Source organism: Octopus bimaculoides, chromosome 8, assembly GCF_001194135.2.
Source record: "Octopus bimaculoides isolate UCB-OBI-ISO-001 chromosome 8, ASM119413v2, whole genome shotgun sequence".
In the NCBI taxonomy this organism is placed as follows: domain Eukaryota; kingdom Metazoa; phylum Mollusca; class Cephalopoda; order Octopoda; family Octopodidae; genus Octopus; species Octopus bimaculoides.
Window position 1 is genome coordinate 30,541,911 of NC_068988.1, and position 840 is coordinate 30,542,750.

Genomic DNA, 840 nt, shown 5'->3' on the forward strand with positions numbered 1-840 from the left:
ATTCTGATGAAAACGTTATGTTTTGCAAGTCTGCAAACTGTACAGGTTAGTAAATAATTCTTCAAGCATCGTCACAGGGTCTAAAATTTTGACAAAAGGCCAGTAATTTCGGGGGTCGGGGTAGATCAGTTACATTGACCCCAGTGTTCAACTGGTAGTTATTTTATTGACCCCTAAAGGGATGAAAGGCAAAGTCAGCCTCAGCAGAATTAGAACTCAGAATGTAAGGACAGATGAAATGCTGCAAAGCATTTTGTCTGATGTGCTAATGATTCTGCCGGCTTGCCATTTTCTCTAAAACTAATTTCAAATTTTGGCACAAGGCCAGCAATTTATGGGGAGCGGGACGAGTCAATTACATTAACCCCAGTATATTAATTGACGGATATAATTGCAGGTATGGCTGGTTGCACACTAGCAATTAATTTTTACTCCAAATATAATTGCAAATGTGTGTAAAAACACTTGAAATGTTTGAGAATTGAGTAATGACTCCATGTGCATGGTTTTCTTTCAGGCCATTTCCGATGCCTGCAAGCCAACCGCTGTATTCCTTCTTCTTGGTATTGTGATGGTACTGAAGACTGTGCAAGTGGGGAAGATGAACCAACTAACTGTAAGTAAAGAAGCACATTTTTATATTTCTATGTTGATCAAAGAAGACACGTTGATTGTAAAAAAAAAAAATTCATGTTTCCTTCTCAAGCCATGCCAGGCTCATGAGGGCCGGTTTCCTGGTTTTAATGGTATATATATTCCCCACCTGGATGGGATGCCAGTTTTCTTTAATCAAGTAATCACTTCCTCACACATAACATACCTTAAATATAGCTACAGCAA

The 840-nt window shown here is 38.7% G+C and overlaps 1 protein-coding gene across 1 annotated transcript in view; it reads left to right on the forward strand.

Moving 5' to 3' along the window:
• LOC106881999 (low-density lipoprotein receptor-related protein 2) overlaps positions 1-840 on the forward strand; it is an 84,414-nt gene that overhangs the window by 50,165 nt on the left and 33,409 nt on the right. The window contains 1 exon segment of the mRNA XM_052969906.1: positions 518-616. Coding sequence (XP_052825866.1) covers positions 518-616 — 99 coding nt within the window.